The 18561-nt window shown below is 48.1% G+C and overlaps 2 protein-coding genes across 2 annotated transcripts in view; both read left to right on the top strand.

Annotated features, from left to right (window-relative positions):
- The window catches only part of MMD2 (monocyte to macrophage differentiation associated 2), an 83280-nt gene extending 77233 nt beyond the window's left edge, over positions 1-6047 (top strand). Inside the window, exons 2-4 of the mRNA XM_032230997.1 lie at positions 613-714; positions 2383-2452; positions 5844-6047. Coding sequence (XP_032086888.1) covers positions 613-714; positions 2383-2452; positions 5844-6047 — 376 coding nt within the window. The remainder of the gene's footprint in view (positions 1-612; positions 715-2382; positions 2453-5843) is intronic.
- A 6186-nt stretch (positions 6048-12233) lies between these two features.
- The window catches only part of RADIL (Rap associating with DIL domain), a 47614-nt gene continuing 41286 nt past the window's right edge, over positions 12234-18561 (top strand). Inside the window, exon 1 of the mRNA XM_032231425.1 lies at positions 12234-12321. The gene's annotated coding sequence lies outside the window, so the exon portion shown is untranslated. The remainder of the gene's footprint in view (positions 12322-18561) is intronic.

Here is an 18561-nt window from a genome sequence, read left to right as displayed (position 1 = left end):
AGGAGAGGGAGGAAGTGAGGGAGAGGGAGGGAGAGGAAAAGGGGATGGAGAGAGGGAAAGGGGGAGAGGGAAAGGTGAGGGAGGGAGAGGGAGGGAGAAGAGGGAAAGGGGGAGAGAGGGGCAGAGGAAGTGAGGGAGAGGGAAAAGGAATGGAGGAGAGAGAGGGAGAGAAGGAGGAGAAGTGAAAGTGAAAGTGGGAGAGGGAGAGGAGAAGTGAAAGTGAAAGGGGGAGAGAGAGGGAGAGAAGCAGAAGAGAAAGAGGGAAAGGGGGAGAGGAAGAGAGGGAGGGAGGAGGAGAGGGAGAAAGGGGGACCTAGTTTTCCCATGTCTTCGTAGTCTTTCGAATAGGCAGGTGGAACCAACTAAAGCCACCAGCTGGTGACAAGACTTGGGTAGGGTCAAATCTTGATTGAACAGGCTTATGGTGCCATGGGGGGGGGGAGGAAGGTGTAGGAAAGGTGGCTGTTGAATCCCAAAGGCCGCCACAGATGTGACAAGCCTCCTTTGCGCCATTGCCCCGCGGATATTTCAAGCCATCTCGGTGGCCAGCCGGCCGGCCTTGCTAGCCGGCGGCTTCTCTCCGTGACTTGATGTCCCCCGTTGTGCTGCCAGGCTGAACCTGCGGGAGCTGGGTCCTTGGGCCTCCCACATGCGCTGGATCATCTGGATCATGGCCTCCGGCGGGACGCTCTACGTCTTCTTCTTCCACGAACGGTGGGTGAGCGGGCGAGGAGGGACGGAGCGTGGGAATCCTTGGAGGGAAAAATCCATACTTTGCTCCTGGGTCCATACCGCCCTCTTGTGGGGTACGAAAGGCATCGCGGGCAAGAGCTTCCTTTTCGCTTACTTGGTTCGTTTCCCATCCCGTATCGTGGTTTGTTCATTGAACCAAGTTAGGGACGGGGTTGGGAGATGATGAAAAGAAGGAAGAACTTGCCCCATAACTCATGGGCCCAGGCTGTCTGGACAGAAGAACCGAGTTTTCTCAAATAGCCGTACTGTACATATGCAGTTCAATAGAAATTGCTCTGTGCATGTGCAGAGTTCCAAAACAAGACTCAGGCCGGCATACCACTATCGGTTTGGCTGAACTGGGCCGAATCAGTAGGAGCCCACCACTGCGCCTTCCATGTTTCCCTGAAATTAAGACCCAGTCTTATTTTCTTTTGGGTTCGAACAATAAACGCCAGGTCTTATTTTGGGGGGAAACAGGGTGCAGAGCTGCATGCATTCATGGCACTTAAGGAGCAGTGTACCTTGTTGTAGGGTAGTCCTCGGCTTATGACCGGTTGCTTAGCAAGTATTCAAAGTTATGACGGATGGTTCCACCACAAAACCACGGTAGACAAAAGCGCGCTCGACGAAAGCGTGTACGTGACGTCATCACAGCGCGATAAAAACATTGCGCTGTGAGCGGTAAATTTAAAATTAAAGCGAAAACCTTACCCTAACCCCCCCCAAACCTAACCCTAAACCTAACCCTAATCCTAACCCTTAACCTAACCCTAAACCTAACCCTAAACCTAACCTTTAACCTAACCCTTAACCTAACGCTAACCCTTAACCTAACGCTAAACCTAACCCTAACGCTTAACGTAACCCTAAACCTAACCCTAACCCTTAACCTAACCCTTAACCTAACCCTAAACCTAACCCTTACCTTTATGTGAATTGGCTTGCTTTAATTTTATTTTAATTTTAATTTAATTTATTTTTAATTTTTTTCATCGCGCTGCTGATGACGTCAGGTACGCGCTTTCGTCGAGCGCGGTTTTGCGTACCACGGTTTTGACGGGTCACGATGACGGACACCCCCCTTCCCCAAAAGTTACTTACAACCCTGTCTGAGGTTCCAGCGGCTGCCCCTCTCCCGCAGTCATAAAATTGGGTTGGTCACCTGGGAATCCACTTTACGACCTTTACGTAATTGCCGGGGCTCAATTCCAGTTATAAATTAGGAATGGTGTGGTGACCTAGAGGTGGCACTCTCATCTCAAAATCAGGAGGCCATGAGTGAGTTCGATCCTAGGCAGAGGCAGATTTTTCTCTCTCTGGGCACAATGAGAATATATCTGCTGGATAAAACTCCTCATTTGCAACAGGAAGGGCAACTGGCCAGTAAAACACACAGCTAGTTTCATTCAGTTGCTCAGACTCCACTCGGCAAGGGATTATGTAGTTGTTTAAATGATGGTGATACTACCTGTATTCCCAACCCCTGTGGATTTAGAAACTTGGCTTGATGGCTTCCTGAGTGAGGTGAGCCCAGACAAAGTGGGATTAATTCAGCAATTGGGGGAAGGGGAAGCCGATCATGGCTTAGCTGGAGTTGCAAACCATATCCAGGGTTCTGAAACTCAGCTTGGCTTTTTTGATCCCCAGGTACAAGTTGGTGGAGCTGCTTTGTTATCTGATAATGGGTTTTTTCCCCGCTTTGGTCATTCTCTCCATGGTAAGTCATTCAATGGGAATTGCAGATTGTGCAGGAATGGACAAGTTAACATTAAGATTAAAGGACAAAGAAGAGTCTGAATACTATGAAATCTGGGATGACTGGTGTGAATGGTTGCATAACAGGAATAAAGTTAATTCAGCCGAGAAACAACAGAGAAATATACAGAACGGTAGATGAATGTATATAAATAGATAGAAGCGGTATAAGATTGCGTGACCTGACAAATGCGTGCCCGACAACAGCACGGCAACAAAACCGTGACGATAAAACCGCGACGTCGACAGCGCGCCCACAAAGGCGCACTGACAAAAGAGCACCGATAGAAGCGCGATTACGGTTAAGGTAAGGGTTAGGGTTAAGGTAAGGGTTAGGTTTAGGGTTAGGGTTAGGGTTAGGTTTAGGGTTAGGGTTAGGTTTAGGGTTAGGGTTAGGGTTAGGTTTAGGGTTAGGTTTAGGGTTAGGGTTAGGTTTAGGGTTAGGGTTAGGTTTAGAGCGCGCTTCTGTCGGCGCGCTGTTGTATGTGCGCTTCTGTGCTCATTCCTTGGCGCGATTTCGAACTCGCGGTTTTCTCCCTGCAGTTTCATCGGTGCGCTTTTGTTGAGCGCGCATATGTCGGTGAACCATAAGATTGATATGTACAGGTATGATGATGTAACAATGATAATGTGATGATTGCAAGATGTTACAGAGGGGAAAAAAACAATTTTAAAAATCTGCTTTAAAAAAAAGGAAATGCAGAACGTAACAATCCCCATGCAGATCGTCCTCACTTAGTGGCCATTCAACAGTCCTCATTTAGTGGCCATTCAACAGTTCATTTAGTGGCCATTCCAAGTTACAACAGCAGTGGGGGGGGAAATGTGACTTGTGACAACCGTTTTTTACAGTTATGGCCTTTGCAGCACCCTACGTAATCACGTGATCAAAATTCGTACGCTTGGCACCTGTTTCGTATTTATGACAGTTGCATCCCAGGCTCACGTGACTCCCCTTTTGCGACCTTCTGACCAGCCAGGTCCACGGGGGAAGCTGGATTCGCTTAACAATCGGGTTACTACCGTATTATTCGGAGTATAAGACGCTCCGGAGTATAAGACGCACCTAGCTTTTGGGGAGGGAAACAAGGGGGAAAAAAATCTGCTTCTGCCTCCCAGCAATTTGCCTCCTTGCAAGAAACAGCAAACAGTAGAGACAATATGCACTCTTTGTAGTGTTACATTTCAGGGTTCACCGACAAATGCGCGATAGACATATGCGCGCCGACAAAACCGCGACGGACAAATGAGCGCCGTCAAAATCGCTAATTGATTTTTGACAAATGCGCGCCGACAAAATCGCGTCATCAACAAACTATAGACAGCCCAGTGAGTGTGCTGGGCCTTTAACATAGTGGGACACGTATACGTACGTTATAACCCTAACCCTAACCCTAACCCTAAATTTTTTTCGATTTTATTGTGCTTGTCATCGTGCTTTTATCGGCGCGATTTTGACGTCGCGAATTTGTGGGTGCGATTTTGACATCGCGTTTTAATCGCCGCTGTTTTGTCGGCGCGCATATGTCTATCGCGCAATTGTCGGGTCACGACATTTCAGACTATACTTGTCCAGATGCTGTTAAAATTGATGTGCTTTTCTGGAAGTCTAGTTAGTCTCTGCTATTTAAAAGGAGGTACAATAGCACTGGGCCTCTTCAGATCAAGCATTTATTTTAAAAAGCCCCTTCATTTTGTTAAGCTGTCTAGAACAATAATAAAGCAGTCTTTAAAAAACAAGTCTAATCATTTGAACATTCTAAGGGCATTTGAGTTTGAGTTTGAGTTTTATTTCATTTGTATGCCGCCCTTTTCCCTAAGGGGACTCAGGGCGGCTCACAACTCGGAAAAGGAAGGGGGATACAGACAGTTTAACAACAACACAAAACAATACATAGTTAAAAAACACAACAATCATACCATTCGAGATAGGGGCAGCGAATCTTTAGCCCCAGGCCTGTCGGAACAGCCAGGTTTTAAGGGCTATGCGGAAGGCCTGGAGGGTGGTGAGGGTACGAATCTCCACGGGGAGTTTGTTCCAGAGGGTCGGAGCAGCCACAGAGAAGGCTCTCCTCCGGGTAGTTGCCAGTCGACACTGGCCGGCGGATGGAATTCGGAGGAGGCCTAGTCTGTGGGATCTAATTGGTCTAGTGGAGGTAATTGGCAGCAGGCGGTCTCTCAAGTACCCAGGTCCAATACCATGAAGGGCTTTATAAGTGACGACTAGTGCCTTGAAGCGTATCCGGAGACCAATAGGCAGCCAGTGCAGCTCGCGGAGGATAGGTGTTACGTGGGTGAACCGAGGTGCACACACGATCGCTCGCGCGGCTGCATTCTGGACAAGTTGAAGTCGCCGAATACTCTTCAAGGGCTGCCCCATGTAGAGCACTGCAATTTATAGTTATTGACTTGCCTCCTTGCAGCAAACAGCAATCAGCCTGATTAGCACAAGAAAAAAAATATCTGCCTCTGCCTCCCAGCAATTTGCCTCCTTGCAGCAAATAGCAAGTTTCACTTTCAGTTTAAGTGTGCCTCCTGATCATCAGCTGTTTCAGGGATTGCTGTAGCCTATTGCAGCCTCCGCAAGCCACATTTTCCCCGTTTGCTGCAAGGAGGTAAATTGCTGGGAGGCAGAGGCCGAAGGGTGGGGGACGGTGGGTGGGTGGGGCTACATTCAGTGTATAAGACGCACCCAAATTTTCACCCTCTTTTAGGGGGGGGAAGGTGCGTCTTATACTCTGAAAAATACGGTAACTTTTCAACTGCAGTGACTCCCTTAACAATTGGAGGCCAGAAAGGTCGTCAAACAGGGGGAAGCTCACTTAGCAAATGCCTTACTTGACGACAAAAATTGGGGGCTCAGTTGTATTGCCCGAGGATTACCCGTGCAAGGGTCTCCTCCTGAACCAATCAGGAATTTACGGGTAGCCCTGTAGAGTTACCGCCATTGGCTTAGCGACTGAAAAATTGATTGATGACCAATTGCTACCGTTGCCGCATCCTCATGGTCATGTGATCAGAATTTAGGGGCTTGGCAACTGGCATGGACGTATGACAGTTGCAGCACGGGTCATGCGATCATCATATCTGACCTTCCCAAGCTGGCTCAATGGCTGGCTGAAGAACAATAGGATTCACTTAACAACTGCAGAAATTCGTTTAAGAACGGTGACACTCCCCCCAAAAAGATCATAAAATGAGACGCAACAACAACGGCCTCGCTTAGTGAAGGACATTTGGGGCTGAGTTGTGGTCCTAAGTCGAGGACTTACCTGGGTTTGATTTTTCACGGATTCTGGGTCTTCTTCTGCGAGTCCACTGACTCCCTCCTCTGTTTATCTTGGTTATTGCAGCCCAACACGGATGGTCTGGTGGAGCTGGTGGCTGGTGGCATCTTCTACTGCTTCGGTACGGTCTTCTTCAAGAGTGATGGGCGCATCCCCTTCGCCCATGCCATCTGGCATCTCTTTGTGGCGTTCGGAGCTGGCACTCATTACTACGCTATTTGGAGGTACCTCTATCGTCCGGATGCTCTCAATTCTCACATCTCCAGGTAGTTGCCTTAAGGATCCCAAGTGACAGGTTCAAAGGGAGGAGGAGATCCTTCCTTCCTCCTTCGGTATCTTCTGGAAGGTTGGTCCTGCTCCTCCATGTTCTTCAGGACTTCCAAGGTGAGATGATGGCTTTTAGACTGGACTCCTTGCCCTGGTTCAGAACTTTGAAGATGGAACTACAAAAGAACTGTGACAACACATATTATTATTATTATTAGATATAAGTTCTGACACGAAAGGACCAATGGATGGGTCTTAGTGATAAGGACAGTTAGGAAGCAACCACTGGAAACATCTGCTACAACTCGAGAGCCCAGGAATTCAACCAAGAAGCGAGAAACGTCTCAAGAGATTGGTTGGAGAGACTTTTAAGGGTCCATGGGTTCAATGGTTGTGTTTCCATTCTCTCTCCTACCCCCAAAATAAGTCCTCTGATGGCCTTCTACTCTACCTCTTATGATGCTGACCCTCTCTAAGCCATTCCAAGCAGATTGTAGAGGTAGAACTGTTACGGCTTTGCTGTCTGACGTAACTTCCGTGAGGTCAAGATCTCTTGATGATTAAATGGGAGGTAATAATGTAAGATATCTGTGTAACTTTAAAATGTTGGCATCCAACCAATTTCTGAAGCCCTTTGACCATGTCATTCTGAAGAAATGTGGGGAGAAGGTGGACGGGAACACGTTCCTTCAGGATGAGATGGTGGAAGGGATGACCTTATTTCAGACTGTGGAATGGACCATGTTCCTTCAAGATGAGATGGAAGGGACCATGTTCCTTCAGGAGGAGATGGTGGAAGGGATCATGTTCCTTCAGGATGATGGAGGGAATCATGTTCCTTCAGGAGGAGATGGTGGAAGGGATCATGTTCCTTCAGACTGTGGAATGGGTCATGTTCCTTTAGGATGAGATGGAAGGGACCATGTTCCTTCAGGAGGAGATCGTGGAAGGGATCATGTTCCTTCAGACTGTGGAATGGACCATGTTCCTTCAAGATGAGATGGAAGTGACCATGTTCCTTCAGGAGGAGATGGTGCAAGGGATCATGTTCCTTCAGGATGATGGAGGGAACCATGTTCCTTCAGGAGGAGATGGTGGAATGGATCATGTTCCTTCAGGATGAGATGGAAGGGACCAAGTTCCTCCAGGAGGAGATGGTGGAAGGGACCATGTTCCTTCAGGATGAGATGGAAGGGACCATGTTTCTTCAGGAGGAGATGGTGGAAGAAATCATGTTCCTTTAGACTGTGGAATGGACCATGTTCCTTTAGGATGAGATGGAAGGGACCATGTTCCTTCAGGATGAGATGGAAGGGACCATGTTCCTCAGGAGGAGATGGTGGAAGGGACCATGTTCCTTCAGGATGAGATGGAAGGGACCATGTTTCTTCAGGAGGAGATGGTGGAAGAGATCATGTTCCTTCAGACTGTGGAATGGACCATGTTCCTTCAGGAGGAGATGGAAGGGACCATGTTCCTTCAGGAGGAGATGGTGGAAGGGACCACACTCTTTGGGATGATGGTGGAAGGAACTACCTTCCTTCATGGAGGAGATGGTGGAAGGAACTACCTTCCTTCATGGAGGAGATGGTGGAAGGAACTACCTTCCTTCAGACTGTGGAATGGACAATGTTCCTTCAGGATGAGATGGTGGAAAGGACCACCTGACCACCTTCCTTCAGGATAAGATGGTAGATGAGACCATGTTGCTTTATGTTCTCTTTTCTTCATTTCCCTCTGCGTAAAACCTCCTCACAATTCCCAACTAGGAGTGCCAGCATTGAGTAGGCTCTGGATTTCTCTCTCTGTCGATATTTACTAGCTGGGAGAAGTAAAAAACCAGTCAACCAACCCTCCCAATATTCTGCAACAGTCCAGCCAGGATTCTGACTACCTCATGAAGCTTCATGGATAGAGTAGATCTTTGGTATTGTTACAAGCTTAAGACTTCTCAAAGGCCATTGGTCCTTCTTTCAAGTCTGCTTAGTATAATTTTGACTCCCTAAGTGTGATTACTCATTCCTCAACCCCAGGCAGTTATGATTTAAATCTTCTTCCCAAGGAGAAGAAGAGTGAGTTTAAAAACTGGGCCCATCATTTATAGCAGAGGTGTCCAACCTTGAGAACTTGAAGACCTTAAGACCTATGGACCTCAACTTCCAGAATTTTAAGACGTGTGGACTTCATTTCCCAGAATTCTTTGCCTGTCTGAGGAATTCTAGGAGTTGAAGGCCACAAGTCTTAAAAAGTTGCCAAGGTTGGACATCTCTCTGGTTGATAGCTTTCCCCATTCATGAGAAGACTCCATCATGTCAAGTTTACTTCTGGAGACCTCCTGTGGTTTTCTTGACAGCATTTGCACCACCCTCTTCCAGCATAACGTTTTCAGTTTCCACTCTATCCTACAGCCCTGGGATTTCCCACGGGAATCCCATCCAAGTATTAACCAGGCCCGACCCTGCTTAGCTTCCCAGCTTCAAGGGCGCCAGCCAAGTCTTCTTGCCTTTGCTGTGAATTCCATTGATGGACTCTTCAAACCAAATCAGCTTGGATTCCTTGAAGTCTCTTTTTGTGGCTAACTCTGACTTTATTTTCCTGTTTTGTGACCGTTTTGTACTTATAATCAGGGCAACGAATGGGTGACACCGATCGCCCGAGCGTTTTGTACTAACTTTTCATGATTTTGTAACTTTACAAGAATGTCGGTGAATTTTTGAAGAAGTCCTGTATTTTAAACCACTTGTCTCTTATTTAAACCTAAGTATTTTATATTTAACACAGTATTATTTAAGGCCAGTGGTAATAAAAACCGTCTTAGCCAAGAGGGATTTCTTGTGGAATAAGGTTTAAATAATAAAAAATAGTAATAACTTCTTTGGGTCTGTATTTATTGTTACTGAAAATGGGAAAACTTTAATGAGGTTTTTTTTTAAGGGGGAAGCCATTACACATACATAGGGATGTGGTGGCTCAGTGGCTAAGATGCTGAGTTTGTCCACCAGAAAGGTCGGCAGTTCGGCGGTTCGAATCCCTAGCACCGCGTAACGGAGTGAGCTTGTCCCAGCTTCTGCCAATCTAGCAGTTCAAAAGCACGTAAAAAATGCAAGTAGAAAAACAGGAACCCCCTTTGGTGGGAAGAGAACAGCATTCCGTGCGCCTTTGGCAGTGAGTCATGCCGGCCACATGACCACGGAGACGTCTTTGGACAGTGCTGGCTCTTCGGCTTTGAAACCGAGATGAGTACCGCCCCCTAGAGTTGGAAATGACTAGCACATATGTGCGAGGGCAACCTTTACCTTATCTATCTATCTATCTATCTATCTATCTATCTATCTATCTATCTATCTATCTATCATCTATCTATCTATCTATCTCTATCTCTATCTCTCTATCATCCATCTCTCTCTCTCTCTCTCTCTCTATCTCTATCTATCTCTATCTATCTCTCTCTCTATTTATCTATCTCTATCTATCTATCTATCTATCTATCTCTATCTATCTATCTCTATCTATCTATCACTATCTACAGTATCTATCTATCTCTCTATCATCTATCTATCTATCTATCTATCTATCTATCTATCTATCTATCTATCTATCTATCATCTATCTATCTATCTCTATATCTATCTCTATATCTATCTATCTCTATATCTATCTATTTATCTGTCTGTCTGTCTGTCTGTCTATCTATCTATCTATCTATCATCTATCTATCTATCTATCTATCTATCATCTATCTATCTATCTATCTATCTATCTATCTATCTATCTATCTATCTATCTATCTATCTATCTATCTATCTATCTATCATCTACCTGGAAATAAGGAGGAATTTTCTGACAGAGAGAACAATGAACCCATGGAACAGAAGTTGCCTTGGGAAGTTGTGGGAGCTTCATCACTGGAGGCTTTCAAGAAGAAACTGGATTGGGGGGTTGGATTAGATGACCCACAAGGTCCCTTCCAAACTCTGTTAATCTGCAAAGGTTGCAAAAGGGGATCACGTAACCCCGGGACACTGCGACAGTCAGAAATACGAGTGAATTGTCGAGCGTTTGAATTCTGATCCCTTGAACACAGAGATGCCACAACCATCCGAAGCATGAAAAATAGTTGTCACCCCCCCCCCCCCAATACTATTGTAACATCAGACGGCCACTAAGCCAACCGTTATAAGTTGAGGACTGCCTGTCCTTTCCAGTGGTTTTTTTAAAAATATATGTTGCTGCTCATCTGGAGTTGGGTAGGAATAATCAGCAGCATCAAATAACAACAGTTGCAGAGAAGACTGAAGTGTGGAATTTGGCTCCAGAGTCCGTTTTAAGTGTGTATGTGACCCTTATCAGCAAAAACAAAGGGTGGCCTCACCAGGCTGGGATAGTCGTGGGGTGGAATAGTTGTGGTATTTCGGAAGGGTGACACACAACATACCATTGAGTGTTTTATTGCTGCTCGCCGGAGAGGAAGGGCTAAATTTCGTCTTTTTCCCCTCCTTTAAAAGTTTCAATTCCCTTCCAAGCAACCCAGACATGAGGCCAGGTCAGAAAATCTTGATCCGGTCTAATCCACCCCTGGTGGGAAGACTCAAATTCCCACCAGCCGGGGAAAAACTGAGCAAAGAACATTCAAAAGTCTTCAGGAAGAATCCAGATATGAAAAACGAAAATGAAACCATGACTATTTAACCCAAAAAACATAGTTAAAAGTAGCTATAACTATTTGTAAAGTAGAATAGAATAGAATTAGAATAGAATCACTAGCCCCTCTCCCTAAAATCACTAGCCCCTTCCCCAAAATCACTAGTCCCCTACCCCAATATCACTAGCCCACCTCCCCCAAATCACTAGCCCACCTCCCCCAAATCACTAGCCCACCTCCCCTAAATCACTAGCCCCCTCCCCAATATCACTAGCCCCCTCCCCAATATCACTAGCCCCTCCCCAATATCACTAGCACCTCCCCAAAATCACTAGCGCCTCCCCAAAATCACTAGCCCCTCCCCAATATTGCTAGCCCCTCCCCAAAATCACTAGCCCCTCCCCAATATCACTAGCCCCCTTACCCAAATCGCTAGCCCCCTCCCCAAAATCACTACCCCCCTCCCCAATATCACTAGCCCCCTTACCCCAAATCACTAGCCCCTCCCCAAAATCACTACCCCCTCCCCAATAGCACTAGCCCCCTTACCCCAAAATCACTAGCCCCCTACCAAAAATCACTAGCCCCCTCCCCAATATCGCTAGCCCTCTACCCAAAACCACTAGCCCACCTCCCCCAAATCACTAGCCCCCTACCCAAAATCACTATCTCCTCCCCCAAATCACTAGCAACTCCCCAAAATCACTAGCCCCTCCCCAATATTGCTAGCCCCTCCCCAAAATCACTAGCCCCTCCCCAATATCACTAGCCCCCTTACCCCAAATCACTAGCCCCTCCCCAAAATCACTACCCCCTCCCCAATAGCACTAGCCCCCTTACCCCAAAATCACTAGCCCCCTACCAAAAATCACTAGCCCCCTCCCCAATATCGCTAGCCCTCTACCCAAAACCACTAGCCCACCTCCCCCAAATCACTAGCCCCCTACCCAAAATCACTATCTCCTCCCCCAAATCACTAGCAACTCCCCAAAATCACTAGCCCCTCCCCAATATCACTAGCCCCCTCCCCAATATCACTAGCCCCTCCCCAAAATCACTAGCCCCTATCTAAAATCACTAGCCCCTCCCTCAAATCACTAGGCCCCTCCCCCAAATCATTAGCCTCCTCCCCAATATCACCAGACCCCTCCCCCAAATCACTAGCCCTCCTCCCCAATATCACCAGACCCCCAAATCACTAGCCCTCCTCCCCAATATCACCAGACCCCTCCCCCAAATCACTAGCCCTCCTCCCCAATATCACCAGGCCCCTCCCCAAAATTCCCCAGCCCCAGGGGCTTTGCTCCCAGTCCCCAGCTGCGACACTCGCAGCGTACGTCTGAACGGGACTGGGTGCGGGAAAGCCAGACCCGGGAAGGGGTGGGGAAGATGCGGGCGCGGGTCTTTAACGGGGGGCGGGAATCCAAAACGCGCAACCCGCCGTCCGTCCCCGCCAACGCGTTGCTGATGGGGGGGGGGTTGTGTTGCGAGGCGGCCGCCAGGCGGCGCTGCTCCGCTCCGGCTTTTACCGGGACGTGGCGAAGCCGCTGAGCTCTTAATTCGGGTGGGCTTCGCTGAGCTCGGCTGGGCGGCGAGGATGCCCTCCGGGCGGCGGCGGAGACCCCGGCGGAGGAGGTGAGGGGCAAGTTGCCGCACTTTGCCGATGGCGGGGGGGGGGGGGAGCGGAGGCGGTGCCCCCTCCCCTTGCAAAGTCTGGGCTGGGGTCGCTTTCCCTGGAATCGGATTTGTGATGGGGGGGGGGGTGAAGAAGGATGGAGGGGGGGCTGGAGGAGAAAGAGAGCCAAAGACGGGATGCGGTGATAGCCTGGTCCTCTTCCCTCCCCCCCCCCCCAATTCCCCTTTCTCCAACTGGCACTCAGAAGGGATGGAGAAGAAAGTGCCCCCTCCCCAATTGGGGCAGATGGAACCGCAACTAAAGGTCTTCAGCCATGGGGAGGAGGGGGGACAGGGGGACAGGGAGGTGTCTCCCCCCCCCCCACAAAGGGAAGGCACAAAGAGAAGCGTGGGGGGGGGGGCTGTTCGCGTGGCGTGGGTGTCGTGGGCGTGGGTCGCGTGGGGAGGTCAAGCCAAGTGCCAAATCCTCAAGGAAAAGCCGCGGTCGGTGGGGGGGGAGGGTGGGATGCCCGAGGTCCGAGTCCAAGAAGGGCTGGAAGTCCTTCAAAGCCGATTTAGAGGGATTAGCATTAGCACCTCCCAGGGAGACTCGGCTGGCATTTGACAGGCGGCCAGTGCAAGAGAATCCGCTTTGCTCAGGGTTGACATGAGGGGGTCCTGGGTGCTCTCTGAGCTGGGTGGTTTTCTTGCAGACGTTTCATGGCCCAACTAGGTAACATCATCAGTGCTAGAAGGGGATGGGGTTGGCAAAGAGGAGGAGGAGGAGGAGGAGGAGGAGGAGGAGGAGGAGGAGGAGGAGGAGGAGGAGGAGGAGGAGGAGGAGGAGGAGGAGGAGGAGGAGGAGGAACTGTGGGGTCCTTGATGTTCTCTGAGCTGGGTGATTTTCTTTCAGACGTTTCATGGCCCAGCTAGGTAACATCATCAGTGCTAGAAGGGTCTCTGGAGAGGAGGAGGAAAGTAGAAGGACTGTGGGGTCCTTGGTGTTCTCTGAGCTGGGTGATTTTTCTTGCAGACGTTTCCTGACCCAGCTAGGCAACCTTATCAGTGCTAGAAGGGAATGAGTGGGGTTTGTGGAGAGGAAGAGGATGAGAAGGACTGTGGGGTCCTTGGTGCTCTCTGAGCTGGGTGGTTTTCTTGCAGACGTTTCATGGCCCAACTAGGTAACATCATCAGTGCTAGAAGGGTCTCTGGAGAGGAGGAGGAAAGTAGAAGGACTGCGGGGTCCTTGGTGTTCTCTGAGCTGGGTGATTTTTCTTGCAGACGTTTCCTGACCCAGCTAGGCAACCTTATCAGTGCTAGAAGGGAATGAGTGGGGTTTGTGGAGAGGAAGAGGATGAGAAGGACTGTGGGGTCCTTGGTGCTCTCTGAGCTGGGTGATTTTTCTTGCAGACGTTTCATGGCCCAACTAAGTAACATCATCAGTGCTAGAAGGGAGTGGGGTTTGCAAAGAGGAGGAGGAGGAGGAGGAGGAGGAGGAACTGTGGGGTCCTTGGTGTTCTCTGAGCTGGGTGATTTTCTTGCAAACGTTTCATGGCCCAACTAGGTTACATCATCAGTTCTAGAAGGGAGTGAGGTTTGCAAGGAGGAGGAGGAGGAGGAGGAGGAGGAACTGTGGGGTCCTTGGTGCTCTCTGACCTCGGTTGCTTCCTTGCAGGCGTTTCACAACCCATCTAGGTAACATCATCAGAACTAGAAGGGAGTGGGCTTTGCTCTCTTGTTTATTTACAAGTGACAGTTTCTGTAGGGAAGGAGCTTGTGATGCAATCACAGCCATGATCAGGAGACACAATAAAGAGAAGTTTTGGTGGTTATTATTATTTTTTGCAGGAGTAAGCAAAGCCAACGCCAATCTCCTTTCTTTGTTTTGGGTTCTTTCCCCAAATAATCAACACAGGAAGAGGCACAGGACTCTTGGGTTTTTATTTTGCATTCATGAAAACTGCAGCTTGCAACAAACCCTCCCCCCCCCCACTCCTACAGGGGCAAGTAGAAGCTTGTCTGGTTGTCATTGGTGACCCAACTCCGTTTAGTCCTGCTGGGGAGGCTCCCTGCGAGAACTTCCCTGCTCTCCACTGGCCCTCAGTTGGTCAAGCTGTGGCTGGTGGTGGGAGTGGGATACTCCACCTTTCTGCTGGATCTAGATCAAACATTTCCAGGTGACTACCTGCTTTTGAATGGGGCTCAGTGGCTAAGACGCTGAGCCGGTCGATCAGAAAGGTCTCGCAGTTCGGCAGTTCGAATCCCTTGCGCCGCGTAGCTCCCGTGACTTGTCCCAGCTTCTGCCAACCTAGCAGTTCGAAAGCACATAAAAATGCAAGTAGAAAAATAGGAGCCACCTTTGGTGGGAAGGGAACAGCGTTCCGTGCGCCTTCGGCAGTGTTGAGTCATGCCGGCCCCATGACCACGGAGACGTCTTCGGACAGCGCTGGCTCTTGGGCTTTGAAACGGAGATGAGCACCGCCCCCTAGAGTTGGGAACGACTGGCACACATGTTCGAGGGGAACCTTTACCTTAAGGTCTGTTTATTCTAAATTCGTACCCTCTTTTGATCCTTGGTTTAATCAGGGTTTTTATGCTGCGATGGGACTAGCGTTCCACAGGAGGAGGAGAACTTCTGACATTTCTGCTCCCTGGAAACAAAAGATGCTGGTTGGGCTGGGGAGTTGTGTGTGTGTGTGTGTGTGTGTGTGTGTTGGAAATCAAAGCCTCATTGTTACGGCAGAGAACTCTCCCTTCCTTGGCTTTCGAAGATGACGGAGAAGTTTTAACAACAGAAGAGGTTGTTTGGAAGTCCAAAGGAGGTTTGGCCTTCCATGTTGTGTGTTTGTCTCTGGGCTTTGCAAAAAGCCAACCTAGAGCTGGTGGTTTTCGGGACACGTGGCATAATTTGGGCAGGGTAAGACTGGAAGCAGTTTCTAACAAAATAACAGAGCTGGAAGGGGCCTTGGAGGTCTTCTAGTCCAACCCCCTGCTTAGACAGGAAACCCTACAACACTTCAGACAAAGGGTTATCCAACCTCTTCTTAAAAACTTCCAGTGTTGGAGCATTTGCAACTTCTGGAGGCCACTTCTGTTCCACTGGTTAATTGTTCTCACTGTCAGGAAATTTCTCCTTAGTTCTAAGTTGCTTCTCTCCTTGATTAGTTTCCACCCATTGTTTCTAATCCTGCCCTCAGGTGCTTTGGAGAATAGCTTGACTCCCTCTTCTTTGGGGCAACCCCTGAGATATTGGGACACTGCTATCATGTCTCCCCTAGTCCTTCTTTTCATTAAACTAGATATAATTCCAGCAACTGTTCTTTATGTTTTAGCCTCCAGTCCCCTAATCCTCTTTGTTGCTCTTCTCTGCACTCTTTCTAGAGTCTCCACATCGTTTTTACATCGTGGCGACCAAAACTGGATGGAAGCCCTATACGATTTCAGACAAATGCCCAATCTCTTCTTGCAATCTTCCATGTTGGATCAATCACAATCTAGTGGCAAGTTGTTCCACTGGCTCATTGTCCTCCCGGTTAGGAAATTTCTCCTTAAATTCCAGGTTGCTTCTCTCCTTGATTAATTTCCATCCATTGTTTCTTGTCCTGCCTTCTGGTGCTTTGGAGAATAGCTTGACCCCCTTTTCCTTGGGGCAGCCCCTGAGATATTGGAAGAATGCTACCACGTCACCCCTTTTTCATTAAACCAAACATTTGCACACTTGTATAGTTAATGGTTATCCAACATCTTCTTAAAATCTCCCGTGTTGGGAGCAATCGCATCTTCTAGTGGCAAGTTGTTCCACTGGTTCATTGTCCTCGCTGTCAGGAAATTTCTCCTCAGTTCTAGGTTGCTTCTCTCCTTGATTAGTTTCCACCCATTGCTTCTTGTCCTGGCTTAAGGTGCTTTGGAGAATAGGTTGACACCCCCCCCCAAACTCTTCTTTGGGGCAGCCCCTCAAATATTGAAAGACGGCTCTCGTCACCCCCCCCCCCAGTCCTTCCTTTCATTAAACTAAACACAGCCCATTCCTGCAACCGTTCTTCTTCGCATGCTGTAACCTCCTGTCCCCTAATCATCTTTGTGGCTCTGTTTTCTAAGATTCTCCCTTCCGCCGCTCGCTCCTCGCTGCGTGCAATTGTCTAATCACGATGGCTGTAATAAAATCTTCATTAAGCAACCTTCCGAGACGGTGGTGTTGTTTGGGTAGAAGGCAAACACAAGGCATTCTTTTTGTTATTGTGTTGTGTTTTTTTTTGGAGAAGCCAAGAACAGGGCAGCACAATTTCCCGTTGCCTGGCTTGGAAAAAAGGGTTTTGAATTCCTACGCCCAGGGTGAATTTTTAAGCAGCCAAAATTCCAACCGCAGCCTTCGGTCTTTTTTTGCCTTGTGTTGGGTTTTTACACACACACACACACACACACACACACACACAAACCATCTCTCTCTTCCATTTCTTTGCTGCGTTTTAAGCTATTCGAATGATGGGATTTTAATTTCGGCTCGCTGGGTGGGGTGTGTGATGAGAGAAACCATTAAAAGCTGGCAGCAGCGTGATCAATCTTTGGATTTTTTATTTTGAAACACCGTCCTGCTCTGAAGCCTCTTAAAACAGGCTTGGTCAGCAGAAACAAAGCAGGTTTTCTTTTTTTCTTTTTTTTTAAAAAATATTATTATTATTCAGAAGTTTTGCCAGAAACGTTGCTGTGACTTTGCTCGGGAGTTTGCAGAAGTTACCCGCCCCAGCGTGGTTCTGCCCAAATGCACACGGTCCAGAATTAAATTTTAAGTACAGGCCACGAAAGTTAAGAAGGTGACTTCTGAATTGTTCCAGTTGCTGCACTTTCGGATGAGAGAGAAAGGAGAAGAAGATTTAAACACCCACCGAGCAAAGGCATTCGTGCCACAGGATTAATTTAACTGAACGACGGTGGCATTTGGTTCTCAGATTGTGGGTTCAGCGCCGTAGAAAGGAAGGGAAGAAGGAAGGAAAGGAGGGAAGGAAGAAAGTAGAGAATGGAGGGACGAAGGAAAGGAAAGGAGTGGAGGGTGGAAGAGAGAGGAAGAGAAGGAGAGAAAGTAGGAGAGGAAGTGTGGAGGAGAGGTAAGGGAAGAAGAAAGAGGTAAGGGAAGATGGGTGGAAGGGAGAGAAAGAGAAGGAGAGGAGGGAGGAAGAGAAAGAAAGAGAAGGAGAGAAGGTAGGAAGGAGAAGAAAAAGGGTAGGAGTAGGGAAGAGGTAAGGGAAGGAAGAAGGGGATGGAGACGAGGAAGGAAGGAAGTAGAGAAGGAAGGGAGGGAGAAAAGAAAAGAAAGAGAAAACAAGGTGGTGTCTTAGCAGGTGCGAAGGATGGTAAACAAAGCACTTTAAACTATACCTTATAACCTTCCAAATGGAATAATAATAATATAAGAATGGCAAAGAAAAAGAATAATTATGTGAATGTATATCTATAATCTGTATGTAAGAGAATAAATGACAGTAAAAATATAAAGCATAATATAGGTAAATAATATCTGGTCATAAATAGCTAAGTTTAAATAAATAAAGAAATGTACATAAAAATGGGGAAAAAATAATGTAACTATACAGGGAGTCCTCAGCTTATGACCACAGTTAAGCCCAGCATTTCTGCTGCTAAGTGAATCATCGGCGAGGTGGGTTTGGCTCATGAAACATCGGCAAGGAAACTAGCAAGCTCAGACAGCGCCCAGCGCAAAACTAAGCGAGTTTGGTCCCCCCCCCATTTTTACGACTTCTCTTGCCACCGTTGTTAAGTGAATCCCGGCAGTGGTTAAGTCAGTCGTTCAGTTTGTTAAGTGAATCTGGCTTCCTTTGCTGGTCGGAAGGTCACAAAAGGGGGTCACGTGACACCCCTCCCCTTCCCAGGGACACGCCGACCGTCGTAAATGCGAGTCAGTGGCCAAGCCGGCCTGAATTTTGATCCCGTGACCACGGGGATGCCAGTGACTGTCGTCAGTGTGAACCCCCCCCCCCCCAGGTCCTTCTTTTCAGGGCTCTTGTAACTTTGAACGGTCGCTAAACAGACTGTTGTAAGTCGAGGACTCCCAGGAGAAGGTGGGATCGAAAAAGATGGAGACCTCAATGCTCAGTCTGTTGTTTTTTTTTAATGTACGCCGGAGATTTTTGGGGCCACCATTTTGACTTTTGTGACCTCACCTGCTATTCTGCTACCTATTTCAGTGGCGTTCGGAGTAGAAAAGACCTGGAATGGGAAGAAATTTTTTTTTATTCTTCACCGAAC

The sequence above is a fragment of the Thamnophis elegans genome, chromosome 14, assembly GCF_009769535.1.
Source record: "Thamnophis elegans isolate rThaEle1 chromosome 14, rThaEle1.pri, whole genome shotgun sequence".
In the NCBI taxonomy this organism is placed as follows: domain Eukaryota; kingdom Metazoa; phylum Chordata; class Lepidosauria; order Squamata; family Colubridae; genus Thamnophis; species Thamnophis elegans.
Note: the sequence above shows the minus strand (reverse complement) of the source record. Positions and strands in the feature narration are given on the sequence as shown.